Source organism: Chelon labrosus (assembly GCF_963514085.1).
Source record: "Chelon labrosus genome assembly, chromosome: 17".
NCBI classification, from domain to species: domain Eukaryota; kingdom Metazoa; phylum Chordata; class Actinopteri; order Mugiliformes; family Mugilidae; genus Chelon; species Chelon labrosus.
In genome coordinates this window covers 14,147,744-14,166,303 of record NC_140350.1, presented here as the reverse complement: position 1 = coordinate 14,166,303, position 18,560 = coordinate 14,147,744, and the positions used below count along the sequence as shown (strand labels likewise).

The following is an 18,560-nucleotide window of genomic DNA, read 5'->3' as shown; positions in this document are numbered from 1 at the left end:
TACCAGACTGAGAACACACACCAGAAAAATCTCAATCAGGCCAGCGTACGTTCTCTCCAAAACATCCTGACTAACTCCCAAGCCTCCGATTAGCTTTGCCAAGGACTGGCTGAACACTGTCCGTGAAGTTCAGTTCTCTGAATGCTCACAGATACTTGACGCAACTTCCACAGAGGGGAAAGTAAAGGACATTTAATTCAAAATAGGCTCCTCCATTGCTGTCAACATTGATGAGCAGAGATTTACGCCATCCCTCTACCTTATATCCCTGAGCAAATCAATCACAGCTATTGTTGGAAAAGGCCAGCTCTGACAATATTATCTGCATATTGTAAGAGCTTAAATCTGCTGCAGTTGCAAGAACAAAGGCTGTTCAGCTAAATTAATCACTCAGCAACTAATAAGAGACACAAAGTTGTGTATATACAGGTGACATAGCAGGTTAGGAAAGTAATAAATCTGACTGGAACTCCAGTTACATATTGTCTTCTCGTCGGATCTCAAACATTGCTTCAGCCTTTCAATGTAAAATCAAAGCCGGCCCAGACAGTGCCTTAAAAGGCATCAGTCCAACAGTGAAATGTACTCTACGGCGGAATAACGACACCTCAGAGAAGACTAAACAGGAGATGAGAGATTCTGCCAGCCGCATCCAGTCATGTCTTCACTGGGGGTTGAACATTTTTGGGCTGGTGCAAGAACAAAGAAAGTTGCATATATTTTTTACGAGAGGATAAAAACCAGTAAACCTGAACCACAGGTGGAGGCCTGAATGAATTAAAGCCAAGAAAAACACATGTGAAGTGATCTGGCTTTGTAGAAATCCCAGACAAAAACAAAACTTCTTGATTTACGGTCGTTGATCGCTACCAGTAACGAATGATCTCTGCCAAAAAAGTGAAGTTCTACGAAGATCCAAGCGATCGATCAAGATTTCTTTTTTCAGTGTTGTGGTCGGCTCAAGAGAAAAAAAAAGGAAGCAAGAGGACAGGAAGTGAAGTTTGTAGGATATAACATAAAGGGCTACGGCTAAAGATAATTTTATGGGCAGATGCTCCACCAGTTTAACGGCGCAGTCATTAAATGAGGAACAACAATCAATGTAAGTCTAATTTTCAGTGAGTTTGCAAAAAATAATGAACATAAAACCAAACCTAACAAGACAATTTAAGGGTCTAACATTTAGAGGCTCAGTGGGTAATGTACTGCCTCTCGTGCAATAACACAGTAAATAGTGCGAGTGGCTTTGTTTTCACTGAGGGACCAATTCGAAAAGAAATTGATGATTCAGGTAAACAATCAGGTCTGAAAACCACCAAAAAGGAATTTCAGATACAGAGAGAGACCCAGATGAATGGTGGGACTCTTAACTCTGAAAAATATCAATCTATCACTATAAAACAACATTTCTCATGGTGCTATTAATCCTTATTTTATCTTATTATATCTGAGAGAAACACCACAGTCCACAGTCCCTGGTTGTGCAGTCTGTGAGCATTCATTCATTCATTCATCTTCTGTAACCGCTTATTCCTGTTAAGGGTCGCGGGGGTGTGCTGGAGCCTATCCCAGCTGTCACTGGGCGAGAGGCGGGGTACACCCTGGACAGGTCGCCAGTCTATCACAGGGCTAACACAGAGAGACAGACAACAATTTACACTCGCACGCACACCTACGGCCTATTTTGAATCACCAATGAACCTAATAAGCATGTATTTGGACGGTGGGAGAAAGCCGGAGTACCCGGAGAGAACCCACGCAGACACAGGGAGAACATGCAAACTCCACACAGAACGGCCCAATCGGCCCATGGATTCGAACCCGGGACCTTCTCGCTGTGGGGCATCAGTGCTAACCACCTGAGCAAAAAGAAGAATTAACATTTGAGTTGACGAAATGAGAGAGGCACATTTAAAGACAGATTTCCCGTTTTTTTTACTGATTTACGGTTAAGCCTAATCATATCTGCACATTAAATGTGGAGGTAGGCGCAGATGAGTTTAGCACGGAGACAAAAGAAAAATCTGAAATATCCTTTTCGTAAATTTACCTTAATGAAAAATATATTAAACAGATTAAAGTGACAGGATTATGTCAGACCAACCAGAAAATACAACTGGCTAACTGGGGAAACGTATCTTACCTACTGCTTTGTAGAAATTACATTATAATGACATAATTATGATAAAGCTAAGTTTGAGTTGGAGGAAAATGAGTAATATTTCTCATATAAACAGTTTAATTATCCTTTTTAATTTATACAAATGTATCACCGATTAAATTATTTTAAAAAATGCAATTAACTGTTTCAATATTTTTGGAGTACCTCGCATGAAGAGTAGAAGCATGGGGGTAGCTCAAATATTCATCAGCTCCTGTGACGCAACACAATTTGTCACGGCATCGGAAAAACAGGCGCATAAATGGCCGCGTTCCACTTAGCGGCCTCACTGTCACGGCTTAAATGGAACTGAACCGCTAAAAAAGTACGCCTGAGCTTTCCCTACTGTCTGACAAGTCAAAACGCCTGCGGTGAAAAGAGTTTCTGTTTCTGATGAGTTGCCAGAGAACAGCCGAAAAACGGATTAACTACAGCTTTAAAGTCGCAAGATGAAAACAGATAAGATAAGATTTATTTTAAATATTTAATGCTGGATTTATCCGACAGTGGGGGAAAAAGGTATTAAGGACAATGCAGACAACACAAGGAAAAGAAGACATTAAATAAATACAAGAAATAGCAAATTAAATACAAAAGTAGTTCTACATATATGCCTCCAGTAACGCTCCCTCACACAGTGCGAGTGGAGCAGTCTGCAAAAACCCAAAGACTAAAACTCTTTTACTTTCAAAGCAGCGGAATATTTTTAGCCACCAAGCCTGTCGAGCAGATCGCAGGCGCTGGTTTAGTGTCTGAGGATCCTCCTGTGGATGAAGAGGGTTTCCATGGAGACAGTAACAAGTGCCCCCCAAAACTCGGTCAAGTTCAAGAAATAACTTTTTGGGGACAATCAGCATTTATGTTCTAATGGTCTAAATACATGTTAACACTTGTTTACCACTCAAAGGGGAACTACTGTTTTTTACAACTTGGACCTTATTTCTGGCATAAAATAAGATCGTTTACTCACCCATATAACTTTTGTGTTATTTGTAGTCAGTCGGGAGATATTTATATCTGCGTATATCCATATAGTGGGAGTGACTGGGGCACCGAAACGCAGCCTCTACATAACGCATTCTCGCGACACTCGTTCACTTCACCAATATTTTGTTATTGTACGCTAGTGCTATTCCCCATTGAGTCTGGAGTTACCTGTTATCATCATCCAGGGTCTGTAGACTGACCAACAGACCCCGGATGATGTCTTCTGACCTGGATGATGTCATCTCTGAGCACCGCACTCACCCGCGATGGTCGGCTTTTTTACCTGTAATTTGCTACTGCTAGTTTTTTGCAACATGGCTGACTATTTTTCCGATTCTGAGGTTGTGGACGAACCATAGCAGTAGCAAATTACAAATAAACAAGCCAACCGTTGCGGGTGCGGCAGATAATGCGTTATTTAGAGGCTGTGTTTCGGTGCCCCAATCACTCCCACTATATTGATATATGTAGTAGTTCCCCTTTAAAGGCAAGGAACCATATATGGTAACTTCACTTATCTTGACTTTCTCCATGAAAATGAAACATTAAAATAGTAAAAAAAAAATTAAAAAAAAAAAAGTCTTCTGATGCCCTAGAATAATACTCTAGGGTTGAAATTTAGAATTTCCAAGTATTTCAGTGAGTGTCCTACAAAGGGTTAATGCATTAATATGTCATTGGAGCGTTAAAAAAAGCTGAAGTCAGCTCAAGTTTCATATGTAGGACATCTCATCCATCACAAATCAAACTTTTGGGCATCAGTTTTACTGCTCACTTTGCTCGCTTCCATTGAGAAAGAATTGTAGGCTTGTTGCTCCTTCACTGCTACTATGAATGCAGCATAAACCAACTTTTCATCCTGAAACTTAACACTTTAAATTGCGCGGACTCCAATAGAGAGACCGGGGAAACAGATTTATGACACCACAAAACAGTACAAGTTCACAATCACTGACAGAGGACACTTACAGCCAGGTGACGTTTGGAGAGAGCAGAGGGACGTCCTGCAGGTTGACCTTCACGCACGCCACATCTGTTTGTATGCAGTGACAACTCTCCGGATACTCCTGCAAGTCTACACACACATACATGTACCCACAATAAATAAAGAATACGGATTTAAAGAAGATGAAAGGTTCTGGAGGCTTCTCCTCTTTTGTTTTTGTGTGGGCTGTGTTTAGTTGCAGGAGTGGAGTCAGGAGTGAGTGGTCCTATCAGCCGCCTGCCGTCCTCAATCACTGCTCCTGACAGACTGCAGACTCTCATCCTCCACTAATCAGGTTCCAGATTAACCCTTGGGCTAACCTTTCCTAAAGCACTCCTGGTTTTTGACTCCACTCCTTCACACCCTGCCTCTGTTCCTGCTCAAACTTAGATCTTCTGCACACTCTCAGCCTCTCCTTATAAATACTCGTTAAAACCCTGATCACTGGCTTGGTGTGTTCTGTATTTGGGTTCACTTGCAAGCTTTCCATAAGTCTGTGCCTACTCCATGCAATGGTCAGTCCAGTGTTCAGCTTTTGGTATATGCTGGTATCAAAATAAACAAATAAGCCATGTTGAGTTATCAGACTCCATAATTGAAGTCCCAGTGCATTTATTTTGACTTCTTCTTTTGTCCAGAATGTGGAAATCTGTCTTCACCACGAGACATACCACTACTAGAGACACTCACAGTATTTGCATTATTTACCGGCTGATACAATCATGCTCCTTCTATCTCCTCAGATCCATCTCTCTGGTCTAGCGGTAGCGTGTTAATAAAAAGCCACGTTGGCAGGCGCAAAAAGATAGGGAGTATTTAATATTGTTGTCACAACAGGATAGTGTGTCTCCCTGCACACATCAGCTGACAGCTTACAAAACATTATCTGCCATACACTATCTGGCAATTCTCATCTGGCAAATGTTTGAACACAAGCCAAGAGCAACACATACAGTGAGGCATATACGAGCAGATAAAGTATGCACACACACTTACAGCACTCATCTAGGAAGTCCTCTTCCTCAGGACTGGCATTCTGTATTGTTTGACCGAACAAGTCCGCCCAGCCGATGTTGTCCCCTGCGAAAACCAAACAAGGAAGAAGAGTTATCTGTGCTGTAGGTAACCTCAGAGTCAGCAACACAAAGGCTTTCTGTTTTGTCAAATAATTGGATACCTTGGATGCTTTCTTGAAATGTTTTGGACTGAGACCATAGGAAGTTTTTTTTTTTTTTTAATTAATGTGCTGTCCTAAAGAAAATACTATGGTTCAGTCTTTAAGACATTTTTTTATCCAGTAATTCTGGAAACACATACAGTTTCTTACAATATATATATTTTTTTATTTATTTTTTTATACCATGATTACTATACTTTGCAATACTCTCCTATAACTTCCCCACATCAGGCTGCTTTTTATAACCAGTACTGTTTGTATATTTGTGTCTTATTCCTTTGTTGATTATTGAATTTTTCCTTGTTATTGTGTTTCTGCCTTTCTATTTTTCAAATTCCGTGGTGTATATTACACTTTCTGCTGCTGTAACGGGTGAATTTCCCCGTTGTGGGATAAATAAAGTATAATCTAATCTAATCTAAATTTGCCTGCATTTCAGGAGATTTGACAGGTGCAACAATTGGAGCAGTGAAGGGACCTGGTTCCAAAAATTGTCGAGTATAATAATCTGTCATGAGATACGCCCACCTGCCAGTTCATGAAGCACACAAGTGAAAACAAATCAGCCCCGCACTAGATCTCAGCTGAATGAAGGTTGTGGTATGCAGCGTTTGTTTAAAATAACCCAGAGAGAAGTTGATTAAACCGCGCTTTCACTTCGGCCGTGATTTGTCGAGTTGTGTTGACACACGTTTCTATTATTTTGACAGCCTTGCTTTCGTCAGAGGGTTGGGCGATATAACAGAAGCGCTTTTGTGTTTAATTCAGTCGAGTTCAACAGCACCAACAGCAAAAACTACATCCTCCTACACGATCATATAGTTTACCTAACTAATGTACCTAATGTTTTAAGCTGTGTCATCAGCACAAACACTTTACACACAATTATTCAGGCAACTCTTGTGTAGGATTGCACTCCAGTAACTCGATGACTGGTTCTAATTCTGATGGGTCAAATGAAGCACTCCCACCTCATCAGCTTGAGTATCCTACCTTCAATGCCTGTAACCTAGCAACCTGTTATCTTCAAAGAATTAGGCATCCACGTTAATGGTTTCCACTCGCAGAGGGGTTTATATTAATGAATGCCTTAATGAACCCATGATCAGCTATTAGCGTTATTTAATGACAGGTGGAAGAAACCCTGTGTGAATGCCAGCGCCAGCTACCTTTCAAACTATCTCTGATGTTACAGTACAGTTAAGGCCGGAGTCGTTGGTGATGATGAGCAGACGTGACACGTGGATATTGTCTGGGCTGTTTTTTTTTATTGAGCTGTTTCATTCTGTCATTTCCAGAAATTAAATCCAAACTTTTTTTAATTGCTGTTGTTACAGAAATGCACCTGCAAAGGGAAAGGGTATGCGCTATAAAACTGCCATTTATGAACACACATTGTGAAATATGCCAACAGCTATGTGGTTATTGCAAATATAATAATGTTAAATGGGTAAAATAATTATTTGACTGATCTTTAGACCTTGGAGAGGCTTTGACATTGTAAATTTATTGGGCCCCTAAGATGAGCAACAGCATTCATTAACCCCGACATATGTTTGAGTCTAAATCTTGCTCTCATCCGAGCGAGCAAAAAGCAAATACTCTCCTGCATAAATCAGGTCCGTAGCCTCAAAGCTGAACTGCATTGATTGCCCTCACTAGCAGTGAGTCTGAAGGACATGGTGGACTGAATAGACCTGCCACCATCCCTGGCCCGGCCTTCCGCTTGTCCCGAATTGTGACAACTAATTAACACCTTCCTGAAGGCACCGCGCCAAAACATGTTGGTCAAATTAAGAAAAAGAGTCTCTCATTCAGTCAGCGAGTGTTGCCAATTTCCCATTTAATCTAGCTCTCTAACAGTCTGTCCAGATTGAATAAAAAAATAAATAAAAAATCTCTGTGTAGGATGGAAAATATAAAAAGACGGCTGAACAGTCTTCTGTGTGATGAATCGTATTGCTTCCAATGCACCTGTTACGCCCACAGCAAAGGCTTTAATTCCTTTAATCCAGGCTTTAATCCCTCTCTGAGGTTGTGACGTTGTCAAAAATAGATAGTGTATGTTGGCGGGGCTCAGCTTTTCCTAGATACGGGAACAGACAGTAAGTAAGGGCTTCAAGGAAAAACCAATCAGGCGCTGCTGCTGTAATACATGACAACACTTGGAAGCAGCCCTGAAGGTTGCATTGAGCCCACAACTTAATCCACACTTTAAAAAGATTAGATATCTCATAAAAGGACAGATATTTAGCAGCCAAGACTGTGAGTTGTACAGTTTTGTTATGTACATATCCTTTTTAATGCATGTTATACCCAAAATCCAACAACACTCAAAACTCAGACGCCTCACAGACACAAGCCTTATCAACACTTGCTGCGAGTGGTCCTCCGAGCAAAATGTTCAACAAGCCGACATTTAACTTATAGAACGTGAGGGAACAAGGTGAGGCGTGAAGGTGATGTATTGCACACTGCGGAACAGCCTGGTGCCATTTTTTATTATTTATTTTTTTCCTGGGAGAGCTGTTTCTCTAAAAATCATTGGAGCCCTTGTTATCATGGCAGTGCTGCACAGCGTGGCAGTGAGGGCAGGCCGCCCGATGCGGTGTACGGAGAGGAGGCGAAGCAATGCGGCACGGGGATGTTTTCTAATTAGCAGCAAGGAGGCGCAATCAAAACCAGGCTGCGGCTAATTTGCCCCTCGATCTGCCGTTACCCCGCAGAAAATGAAAGGTTTTAGGAAAATGTTTATTACTTTCATGTTCACTTCACAACAAAGAAGTATGAACACCAACGTGTAACAATAATAACTCCAATAAATGTTCGAGTGTGGGTTTAGACAATGACATGCATCTCACCAATAAAAAGCAACCAGACTCCATATTTCAAAAGACGGCACATTCAGAGCCCGCCCTTGTGTCATTAAAACATAAATACTATTAGTTTTGTTTTATTTCTTTTGTTTGAGATCCAGCAAATCATTTTTAGAACAACTCTAATGACTCTAAATTAAATGATTAATTACACTGAATTAAAAACGACTTTTTGAAAATCTCACTGGCCTGGTGACGGAGACATGAAGACTGTTTTTTTCAGATTCTCCAAAGTACTTTCATATCCATTCACCGATGTATTTGATTAATTTTATCATGTGAAAATAATTTTAAAAAATGCCTAGAGCATCAAATCTAATAGATAAAGAGCTCGGTATTGAATGACTATCTGAAAGCGGGCATCAGCTCGGCTCTTGTTCACCTCCGTCTTTTTTTCCGACACTGCCCGGGCTGTCAGGGATACTCTGTCCCAGTGCCCGGCTTCCTTTCTCCATTTCACTTAGTTCACAGCTGTAGAGAGTACAGAGTGTGACAAGGAGTTTTTTTATTTATTTTTTTTTTTCCAGTGGCTTCTATACTCCAGAGATCCTGAGAGGTTACAGTCGAGCACGGCTCCAGCGGGTCTGGAGGCCCACAGGAGGAACAAAAGAACCGCTTCTGCTACCATGTTCGTGCATGTGCCACATTAGACATTGCGTAGCTTTCATAACTGTGGGCGCTCTGGCTCTAATTATTTAATAAAATCTCTTGACCAACGCCTTTGAATTTCTAGCCAAGCAGATATCATGTCATGGGATATGTTGCTGTTGCTTCTCAAAAGTAATCACAACTGGCTTTGCCAATTAATACAATGCAAAGTGAAAATCTGAAACCTCTACCTTTCTTTCTTTGCTAAACCTACCGTAACCAAGACTGTTGTGAGCATCTGCCATACATGTATTACCAACTGAGTGCTGGTGGCTTTGATTAAAGGATACCTTTGAGATCTTTGAAACTTGTTTTGCCATGAGCAGTGGGCGTCTCAAACATAAATACGCTAAAGATGAAGTCTCCCCCTGAAATCTTCCCAGATTTCAAGAAAAGCTCGATGTTTCGTTTTGCACATTTCCTACTTGTGGCTACACGATGACACCGCCCCTGTCTGTACACCACGTCTTGCAGACCATCATGTTTCCAGCGGAGATGAGATGTTATTCACCAACGTTAATTCGTTGACATGGCATCAGTGCACACAACAGCAGGGCATGGATAACAACACAAACAGCCACTAGGTAAGCCAGGAGTAAGCACAAAGTATCAACTGATTCGATTGCAGTTTTAGTGAACTTTGACATGCATTGCAAGCTGTCCCTTAGAATTACACTGTGGCCCCATTTGCGGCTGCCAGAAAAGCTATTCTTGCTCAACAGTGTGCTGACTGCTCAGATATATATCCTTAGCAGTCAGTTACACAAAATATGTTGCTTCGCTGCTGCATCATAACATTCATAGGCCCCAGTTCGCCTTTATAATAAACGAAGAACAGTATGAAGCATCTCCAGGAGGTCGCTTTAGGCTACTAAACGTTGTCAGTGAAGAACTCACTAATCCACTGACGAGTCCTCTGTGTGCAACATCTGCCAAAACTCTCCAGCATCTCTGGAAACTCTGCTTTTCTCTGGGTTTGGTGTCTCAAGCCACTACGCGCACATCGTTCATAAAATCCCAAACTCTTTCAGAAGGGTTCTGATGAAATGGGTTTTTAATTTAGAAATGAGGCTATAAATGACCCGGGCTTTCTGGCTGGGCTTTTGATGTAATTATTATATTCACAGCTGTATCCAGCGAGCTAGTTTTGGGTAGCAGAAATTACGCCTCCGTGCAGATGTCAAATCGCCGCAGTCGCTACTTTTATTTTTGGAGCAGTTTCTCACGATCAAGTCACAATCGCGCTCGCTCGTGACTTTTTCGTTTGAAAAGTCCTCCTCACCTTGGAGAAGCTTGTTCATTTGTCGGAAATGAGGCCACAGTGTGGTTCAGATGCTTGCGGAAAAAGACTCCAGATCGCACACATAACGATTATTTTTAACTTCCTATTTTTGTCAAGCACTTGTCCCTTTTTCTCTATTACTTTCACTCCTTTGCATGGAAACGATCAAACCTTCCTATCCTGCAAATAATGAAGAGGCTAATTTGTAAAAAGGAAGCCGCAAAGGCATGGGCTTTAACATTTCTGCATAACCAAAATGGATTTGTGTTGCTGTTTCCGTTTTATTTATTTACTTTTTTTTGTCTGAAGTCTGTTTGTTTTGCTGCACTGAGGAACCCTTGATAACTGGAAATAGATTTTATGAGTACCAGAGGAAATGCCAGCACTGAGCTCTTTTGGGTGGGGGTAATTGACAAACACAAACAGAAACATTTTATCATCTGAGGCATTCCATGTTTACCACCACTGTTATAGTTCACAGCCACAATCTTACTTACCACATCGACGCTCGTCAGCTCCGTTGGGACAGTCTGTGTGTCCGTTACACTGCAGAGCTTGAGGGAGGCACTCGCTCACGTTCCCGCATGGGAAATGGCCGAGGGGGCATCCAACTTCCACTTCCACTCTGCTGGTCACCAGAGCTGAAGGACAGACAGGGGGAAATGGAGGGGTTTAAATTTATTTGTATAAGAAATAAATGTATGTATTTTTTTTTTCTAAATACCTGCCTGAGGCACAGAAATACAAAATAACTAAATATATTTTTGGGGAAAAAGAGACAAGACAACAGTCAGGTTCACTGCTGTTTAAACATTTCTACACATGTTTTAATGTCATTATTGTCAAAGACACATTTAATGTTAACCAAAGTGCTGAAAAACAATGCTAGATTACTCAAACTGAATTAAATACCAAAGAATAGTTTTAAGAAGGGAGAAAACTGTGATGTGTCTAAATGTCTGTTTCCTATTATTCCATTATTTCACATTTTACCACTAAGGATAAACTGAGCTAAGTTGCTAAACAAAACCTGTGCTGAATTACGCTCCAGCTAGAAAACGAAGGTCAGCTTTCCCATGTTGTGACACTCTTCAATAACATTTAAACGTGTTCAATACAATGAGAACATGTTCAAACTGTTTACCTGGAAAAAAAATACACTAAATACAGTTTCCATAAAGCTGGAACAATCTTCTTTCCAGAAACATTCCTGTTTTTTTATTCCTGTTTATACAAATCACATTGTCGCCTCATGAGAAGAGGTAAAAAACAAATTATTCCAACTTTATGGGCAACAGTGTACTTGAAAACTATTGATACATTCTCATCCATCTTTTCATGTCCAGTATGCACTGCAACTGTGTGCAAAGCCAGTGCTACGCAGCATCTTGTGGCCGAAGTTAGCAACAACAGAAATTTATAGCTTCCTGGAACATAGTAAGTTCTCCCTGTTCTCACACCAGTGCTATTCCAATAATAAACTCTCCTACTTGGAAACGGCTAATCAGAATGGACCCGGCATGGAGCCCTGAGGCACTCCATGAAACTGACTCTAAATTATCTGATATATGCTGACAAATAAACCTGAGACCAAGAAAAATAAGTGTAAACTATTTCAAAAAGATCATTTAATATGAAACTCATTAAGATTTCCACTATCAATGAATGTATTGATTTGGATCTGGGGTGGAAACTATGCCTGCGTCACAGCTGTTTCATGAAAACTCTCTTTACTCACTTTATTATGTCAGTATAGTGAATCATCAGTAAATCAGTGACATGAAACATATGCCTATATATTAAAAAAACATAAACAATATTTATCTTGCTGCTTACTGTCTTACTTTTACTTTTTCATCTGCGCCACCATTTAATCTGTACCCATATGCCGCAAAACTCAAACTGGTGTGTCCCAACAGAGAAGTTATTTGTCTCGCAGCCATTTGGGTTCCACATAAACCTTATGATCAAAAATTTATTGTGGCGTCACTATTTTTGTTGAAAACACAAGCCGGTCACAAGACTTCTTGCTTGGCATAAAGAGGTTTTTTGACTGTTCATTTACCGCCGCATGTGATGTCGCTGGCTGGTTTTACAAGCCAGAAACAAATCCCTCATTCATTTTTTTGCCAGCAAACCTAAAGGTCATACACAGATCTCTAAGAGGGACATGCAGCATTACTCCCTTTTTTTTTTTTTTTACAGCCTTCCTCATGACACCAAATAAAAACAGAACGAATGGCTTCTTCTTTCACAAGCTGTTTTCCAGTAAACACTGAATCACTGTCTCTGTGTAAGAATTGCACTTTTACTTTTCTTCATTTAATGAGACAGTTTCTATTTTAGCTTCATTCAAAGTGATCTTCTGATGTTAAGCAACAACAAAAAAAGAAAAGAAAAAAGAAAAGGCAACACAACATTTTCAAGTTTCATTTAACTCCTGAGATCCAGCAAGGAAGAAATTTAAAGAGAAAAACAGGAAGGAACAGGAGTTTTGAACCTCAGCAAAATCTGTTCTGGCAGATAACAAAACTGTGTGTGTGTGTGGGGGGGGGGGGGGGGGGGGGGGGGCTTTTGGTTACTCAACTAATAGTGGGGTTATGAAAGTGGGACCAGTGCTCCACCAATTACTGCTGCTGATGCTCTGGAAACAAGATGTGGAGAAAATAAATCGTTAATCCACAAAATAAATGGTTAAAACTCCCATTCCTTAATGTCATTTTCAAACTCGGCGTCATTCTCCAGCACTTGTTGAATGTGTGCTCAGAAAAATATCTAAACCTGCATTTTTATGTCTTTCTCTGTATCTCCTTTCGTTTACATAGTTGTTTTTTGGGTCCTAAAGAGGAATACTTGACTCTTTTAGCTTTTAACCCTAACCTAGAGTGTTATAACAGGGCATAAGAAGACATTTTTTTACTTTTGTGAGATTTTTCAAAATCTTTCATGTAGAAAAGTGAAGTTACCGTGTATGGTTCCTTGCCCTTAAGTGGTAAACAAATGTAAACATGTATTTAGACCATTAGAACATAAATGCTGATTCAGGCAATTGTCAGCATACACAGTATGGTTCCTCACCTCATAAAGGGTTAACAGGTCTGTTACATTAGCTAGTCATTAAGTGTGTCTGCCGTTTGGCGCTGAGCAGGGAGTGCACAGTGGGCTTTTGGAGGCTTTTTGCTGAAAACACCTGCCCGTGGCTCGGTTCACCCTCAAGTGTGAGACAAGTGAGAGTGAACGAAAACGTTAAAGTTTGAGATGAAACAAACTTCAAGGCTTCGCAGAGACAAGGGAAAAAGTCTGTGAACGTTACACAGAGTTACACAGTAGGAGTGAGTAGGAACTGTCTGGATTATCACGGCACAGTGACCACTGTCGCGCAAATTTAGACGTGCTGAAATATGACCTGAGATGTGGATGGAGGTACTCAGGTCTGAAAAGAGTTTCACCAGCAGTTGGTATGTGATGTACACAAAGGCAAAGTACACAGAATGAACCTGAGAACGCAGCACGTCATTACCTCATGTCATTTTGGTGCAATACTTGATACAGCTCCTTTTGAAAATTCTCTTTATTCATGATATCCATGAATGTCATCATGTATATTCAGCTTCCTTACCACTTCAACCCTCAATTAACCCTCTAGTTGTTTTTTTCAACTTTTTGGTTAGCTACTTAAACCTGATGCAATATGTAAATATTTTTGTACCTCACCATATTTACTTTTATATAGTTTATCTTGTCTTAGCTTATTCTATTTTTTTGTATTTTGCACTGTTGTCCCCTGCTGCTGTAACACCTTAATTTCCCCACAGGGATGAATAAAGTCCTGTCTTATCTTATCTTGGTCAGTGGGAAGTGTTTCCCTCATTTGAAACATGGAAAACGACAAACTAAATATTTTAAAACAAAGATTGTCGGACCATCGTCGGCTGTGATGATCTTTACGAACTAATCTGAAGCTCTGCAATGAGCATCCAAATCAATCAGCGATCGATCCAGTCTTAATATAATATATATTATATTGGCATTGGAAATCGGATTTGAAATGAAACCCTGACAAAGGGGCAGAAGTGCTGACATTCACTTTAAGGGGCTGGCCTGAAGTTCCCACACTGTTCGCACAATTAAGACCTCAAAACTAAAAGTCAGCACTTTACCTCAACAACCCCCCACCCAACCGCACCTCTCCCCCTCAGCATCTCTGTTTTATTCCAAACGCAGAGTTCTGCAGGGCAATGCCAGCACATCAACAAATGCGAGTGAGGATGTAGTAATGATGATGAGTGGTGTTAGCGAGAGCCACCAAGCTGAATATACAAAAGAAATTCACATTACTCGTAATAAGGTCATTCATCTGCAAACAACCCAACGGAACAAAAAACACTGCAGAGAACGTCACTTTCAGAACATGTTCTTCATGGAGGATTTTAATTTTACTCCACTACATTTATCTGAAGATTTCAGTAAGTTATTCACAGCCGATTAGGACCTTAAAAGGATTTAATCAAAGACATAACACGCAATGAATTGTAAATGAAGCCACCAGACAGTGTATAAAATGACCAAAATCAGCTTGTCCTCATTCTGCTGAGCCACTATGTTTGCAGCTGTTATGATAATTCAGTCATTTAACATATTTCCCACTTAAGTGTGTAATGTATACTTTTACATTTTAGGTATATTATCAGGAAAAATTTATTTACCAAACCTTACAAGTACGGTTTGGAATACAGGACTTTACAGGAGTATTTTCAGACTGTGGTCATGCAACTCATACATAAATTAAAGGTCTGAGCACTCCTTCCACCGTTGAATCTGCTATTATTCTGCAATTGATGCAAGACTCTCCACTTAAAACATGCACTTAAACAATGCAAAGTTAAAAATTAAAATATTAAAAATCCTAATATAACACAAGAGACTGATTTAAAATGTTTTGAGTCCATTTAGAAGTTACTGTTAACAAGTGTTTAACTGAAAACCTTACCTTATTAATCATCTTGGTTTAAATACAGTCAATGGGAAACATGTGAACGTCACACAGAGGAAATATTGAAACTATTGGAATGAAAAATAAACTGTAACACTTGCTCAAACAGCTGTTGTTCTTTTCTTTGTGTAGATGTTTACTTCAGGGGTAATGTTTTAAAAGTGCGGTACTGCAGAAAGTGCTAGCATATGTCACAGCACGCTCTTTACTCAGTGTGCCATTTAGATGTTTTATGTAAACTGCATAATTTAGTATGATTAATAGTTTTCTTGTAAAGTTCTCATTTTTGTGTTTCTCACCAAAGACACATGCTATTGTATTGTTACAGTCAGTTCTAATAATCTAATTTTGAGTTCATTGCTTTCCTCATATTTAAATATCTATTTATTTTATTCCATTTTATTTTTTAAACTCATGTAATGTTTGCATGCATTGCTGACAGTCTTGCGCCCAATTCAGCATAGTAGCAGTTAAACTGCTCACTGTGCTGCAACTGGGACTGGACTGTCAGCTTCGAACATGTATGCAAATATTGCAGAGTTAAAAAAAGAAAATAAGTAGATTTTCAAATATGAGGAAAGAAATTCTGAATTTGTAAGAACTTAACAATACATCACCTTGTGTTTTTGATAAGGCACGCTAATATCTTTATAAGAAACCTTTGCATAAAACAGCAAAAAGACTAAATGGTGTATTGACACTTGGTCACACTATTAAAAAAGCAGCTTTTACCTATTTTCACTTCCAGTGCATATGGTTTCAAACTGTGCTGCTGCCTGACATTGCATCTGGTGCAAAACTGTTAATGCGCAAAGCAGGCATGAAAAATAATCCACATTATAAAAGTAAATTCAAATATGAGGAGAAAAAAAATGCAACAACAATTTCACAGCTCAATGATGCGAGAAACGCTATATGATAAAATAAGAAATGATTCTGTGATACGACAGCAGCTGCTGATCTTTTCAGTGTGTGAACGTGTTTTGCTTCTGCGGGTCCAACCTATTATTGCTTCTACTTTCCTTTCCTATGGATGGCGCAGAGAATGATCTGTAATACAACTCTCCCTCTGCACCCGGCTCTACAGAAATTAGTTTGTGAGAGACCAGGTGATTCATATTATTTTCTTTGGGATATAAACTGATATAGGCTGTTTCACTCAAGTATATATAAGGAAATATGAGTTATTAAAATTGTCTAGCAAAGCTTCCACCCACACTGAGACAATAATAGAAGAGAATCACAGTACCGGACGCTCATGAGTCTCTCCATAGACCTAAAGAGCAGATTCCATTTGACACATTCACACCTGGAGACAGAAGCCAAGAAAGACACTCCAGGCAGGCGGTCTCTGCATAACACGTAGGTTCTCATCACAGCTGGGACACTGGTACAAACTTCTACACACTGATGACACCCAAATTGACTGGATCCACTGTTTAAATTAAATGACTAGCCATAACTTAAATTAGAAGTGAATCATGCCTTTGAAGGACTTTCAGGGACTGCCAAAGACACTAAATCCTCTAAAACCCCAAACTGGAACATGTCTGAAGGTGACCAAACTAAATAAAAGGCAAAAAAAGGTGCCAATTATGACAGAGGCAAGGAATCATCAGTGCATGTTGTGCAATCTGCAGGGATTACTCTCTGAATACATGATCTTAAATGTTTGTGGAGGGGACTGAGCCGAATGCAGCGGCCTCCTACTCATTGCCATTCCTCAGTAAGTTGCAGAAAATGTCATTGCGTCTGTGACGTGACTCGATTACTCCGAGACTGAACATTTTCCTTTAAAGGTTAAAACAATGAGAGTTTACCAAAAAAATAAAAAATATTTGTTTTAAAAAAAAGCGAGGCTCTTAGATGGAGTGTTCACTGCAGGGTTGTCAATGCCATCATGTTTTCTCTGTAACTTTTTCTACTTCTGATTACATTTTCCTATAATCCATGGCCTTTGATATTTCTAGGTTTTATCAGTGTTGAATGGTGACTGTGTCCAGGGTTGTTAAAAGCAAAATAAATCAATAAAGTTTTCACATTCATTGTGAATAAATCAAATCAGTAAAGGTTTTTACCACACCGAGCACAAAGACCAAAGGCTTTGGTGTGTACGTAACATTAACTGTGTCACCAAATCACAACCGATTCCACAAAAATCCCTGATTCCCAAAGGAGACGGTCACTTATTATTTAAAACACACCAAGTGAATCACATTAAGGCAGCAACAGACAGTGTCGGTCCTGTCAGTCTCGTCTCTGTGTGTAAAAGAAGTCAACATGACACCCCATTCAACAAAGATACAATAGGAGACCTGAATATGAGTCACAGAAGGGGAGGTGGTGGAGGAACTGTGAGTGGGCATGAGTAATGTGAATGAATAAGACATGAATTTGAAATTGGATTTTTACAATGTCCTACAGCTCTGTCCCGCCCGAGCGCCTTCGAAATCCTGTCCAATACCAACATCTAAACAATGGATGAGCAATTTCAGTTTGCCATTAAAATAAAATAAAGGTCAGACATTTACTTAATATTTACCACAATTTCTATTCTGATCTCTTTCGGAGATCAGTTGTGGAGATTATCCACATTTGTTCATCTGAACCTAATCTAAAAACCATCCTAAATTCCATGAGGTGTGCTTCTTCTCCCTTTGTGGGGAAAGTGGTCACACTGAAATTAACAACCTCTCAGCCTATTTCATGCCTTTCCACCTCCATCTGCGCAGGAGAGCAGACACTGCCTCATTCATTATCCGTTTACAGCCTCTTCCACCAGGAATGCCAATGTTCATTCACAAAATCACCATGAACATGTTGCCTGACCTCAAATGAAAACCCTTGCTCTTGCTCTTCTCATGCATGTGCAGAAACATCACCTTGAGATTAAAATGACCTTTTAGGCTGTAATATAAAACAAAATGAATGATTTTGAACAGCATCAGGAACTGTGATATGTGGAATAAATATTACAAAGAAAGTGAGCTAGAAATACTTCATGTCCAACGATAAGCATGCTTTATTTTCTTTCTTCATCATGCAACCTTGCACCTCTGCATTTTTCTTTACCTTGAATCTGAGCGTGTGCCAGGTGGATGAGTAAAACGATGACAGGTACGTCCATCCCGACGATCAGAAGTTTCCCTGCGCTCAAGACGCTCCGGCTGAAGAAGAGAGCCTCCGGCTGAAACGCGTTTTCCACGGTGAAGACCTGCCTGTCGACAGATAAATCAGCACAAGTCCCAGTCCCTCCGATGCCTCAGCGCGTATCCGACGTCGCGCGTTTAGAATCGACCGAAACAATAAACTAATGCGCCGAAGGAACAAGTTGAACCTGCAAAGTGAAAAACAGAGCCGGTGCGCAGAGACAGCGGCATTATGACATCCCGAAAGCACACTGGACTTCCCGGAGCTCACTGAAGTCTCCTCTCTCTCTCTCTCTCTCTCT

At 40.1% G+C, this 18,560-nt stretch overlaps 1 protein-coding gene across 1 annotated transcript in view; it reads right to left on the bottom strand.

Moving 5' to 3' along the window:
• Nucleotides 1–18,355, bottom strand: part of rxfp2a (relaxin family peptide receptor 2a) — a 55,955-nt gene extending 37,600 nt beyond the window's left edge. Inside the window, exons 1-4 of the mRNA XM_084564433.1 lie at nt 18,182–18,355; nt 10,614–10,757; nt 5,130–5,213; nt 4,118–4,223 (exon numbers count right to left, since the gene is read on the bottom strand). Coding sequence (XP_084420559.1) covers nt 4,118–4,223; nt 5,130–5,213; nt 10,614–10,757; nt 18,182–18,236 — 389 coding nt within the window. The 5' untranslated portion in view covers nt 18,237–18,355. The remainder of the gene's footprint in view (nt 1–4,117; nt 4,224–5,129; nt 5,214–10,613; nt 10,758–18,181) is intronic.
• Nucleotides 18,356–18,560: the final 205 nt, after the last annotated feature.